General features: G+C 33.7%; 1 protein-coding gene across 1 annotated transcript; it reads left to right on the top strand.

The window, feature by feature from the left end:
* Positions 1-59: 59 nt before the first annotated feature.
* LOC132746493 (heat shock 70 kDa protein 12B-like) lies at positions 60-647 on the top strand. The gene has a single exon (XM_060735672.1). It carries the CDS (start codon positions 60-62, stop codon positions 645-647), a length of 588 nt encoding a protein of 195 aa, XP_060591655.1.
* The last annotated feature ends 1,421 nt before the right edge of the window (positions 648-2,068 follow it).

The raw sequence follows: 2,068 nt of genomic DNA, 5'->3' as shown, positions 1-2,068 counted from the left end.
GCAGTGCGCATACATTGAGAGAAATAAGACCTGCAAGTGGTGGTGATTTGGGAAGTATAATGATTGACAAGGAATTTGAAAATTTGCTCATACGTTTAGTAGGACAAACTGTTTTTGAGAAATTCAAACATGAAGAAAAGGAGGATTGGCTTGACATGCAACGAGACTTCGAGTCACGGAAACGTGAAACGACTGAAGACAGTGAGGGGAAATTAGGAATTAGAATACATGCATCTCTAATTGATCTTTACAATCAATACTCACAACTTGACCTCTGTACTTCATTAGCATCGTCTCAGTATGCAGGTCTAATTGATCTTAAAAGGGATAAGTTGAAGATTTCTTACAAGGTCTTTGTTCAACTATTCGACACGTCAGTGTCAAAAACGGTTGGTCATCTGAAGTCAGTGTTATCCGACGGCACACTGAAAGATGTAAGAGTTTTACTGATGGTAGGTGGTTATTCTGAATCGCCCGTATTACAACACGCAGTAACAGAAGCATTGCCTGGTTTAAAGGTCGTGATACCTGTTGGCGCTTCATCAGTCATATTAAGAGGTGCTCTAATATATGGTCATAACCCTGAATCAATAAGTAAAAGGATTCTCAAATATACATACGGCACTAGTCACACACCAATTTTATAGAGGGAGTTCATCCAGAGAGCAAACGATTTGAAGACAAAGACAATAGTATTAGATGTCGTGATATTTTCAGCAAACTTGTTACAGTTGGGCAAACAGTGAAAACGGGTAAAACACAAGTAAAGGAAACATATCTTACACTTTCACGTGATCAGAAGGCTATGCTGTTTACCCTCTATGCTTCAGATAGAGAAGACCCCGTTTGAATTGATGATGACGGATGCTTTAAGATAGGAGAACTAGAGATAGAGTTTGATGAGGAGAGTAATACAAGTAAAAGAAGTGTTCTATCTATCTATGTTATTTGGGGGGACGGAAATCATGGTTGAGGTAGAAGACATATGTACTGGGAAGAAGAAAGTAACTAAAATTGATTTTCTTGGGTAATATTGGAGAACTAGAGAATAAAAAGAAAAAAAGAAAAAAAAAAGCAGAAAAGACAAAAGAATGTTAAAAGTAAAAGCAAGTAGTCTTAGATATACATGTTTTTAAAGACAGCAATTTTTGCTCTTATATTTGGCTGGTCCTTATTTACCTATCGATTTATCTATTTTTATGAGAATTTTTAAATTCTTATTGTTACAGTAGTTATCATACCGTCACAACAGACCGTTGCAATTTTATTTTTACTGCGGTGAAACATAATTTCTGTTTCTTCAAGGTTGCCTTTTTTAAATTCAGCTAAAACACACGGTTAAAGGGATAGTCTTTCGAGACGTAAGGTCAAAAATAATTATAAATCTTCTTGTGATAGGCAAATAATCGTGTTATACATATTTTCATACCACTAGATGAAAATAAATCCTGTATTTATAGTAAATAATCTTGAATATTTATTTTCAATATTGAAGAAAAATGTCTCTGAAATTCATACATATGTATTCGAATTACAATTTTGAAAATAAGTACGCTGTTAAGTTTTATATTCTATCTCTAAATGTAAAATGAGATGTAGCCATATCTTTTTTATTAAACAACCAGATACTGTATAGAACCTTGAAATTCGAATACTATTTTAAAGTGTAAAACTGCAACATGTCAATATATTGTCTCTTGTAATATAAATACAGTAGAAGGTAGGTGGTTCTTTGTAACAGGTATGTTTTCTACAAGCAATTTAAATAAAAATCGTTTTGAAAGTGCTACTTTTAAATATAAGTAGGACCATTTAGCCAAGACTCATTAAGCCTGTAAGATAAGAACTCCTTCTAAGAACCTTTTTATTAACAATTATCACAATTATCACAACCTTAGTTGTTAAAGTTATTAAGCAATGCTTAATCTTACGTGCACGAGTTTCTCGACTAAACATCTGCGAATGTTTCAAAATTCAAAATTGTGCCAGTTCATGTTAAATGTTGAATTCTGCTTAACCCGGGCTAGGGTGGCGTGGACAAAAATTTTTGCCATTTTCCAGTACTTCC

The sequence above is a fragment of the Ruditapes philippinarum genome, unplaced genomic scaffold (genome assembly GCF_026571515.1).
Source record: "Ruditapes philippinarum isolate M1 unplaced genomic scaffold, ASM2657151v2 ctg5659_1_1_1_1, whole genome shotgun sequence".
In the NCBI taxonomy this organism is placed as follows: domain Eukaryota; kingdom Metazoa; phylum Mollusca; class Bivalvia; order Venerida; family Veneridae; genus Ruditapes; species Ruditapes philippinarum.
Note: the sequence above shows the minus strand (reverse complement) of the source record. Positions and strands in the feature narration are given on the sequence as shown.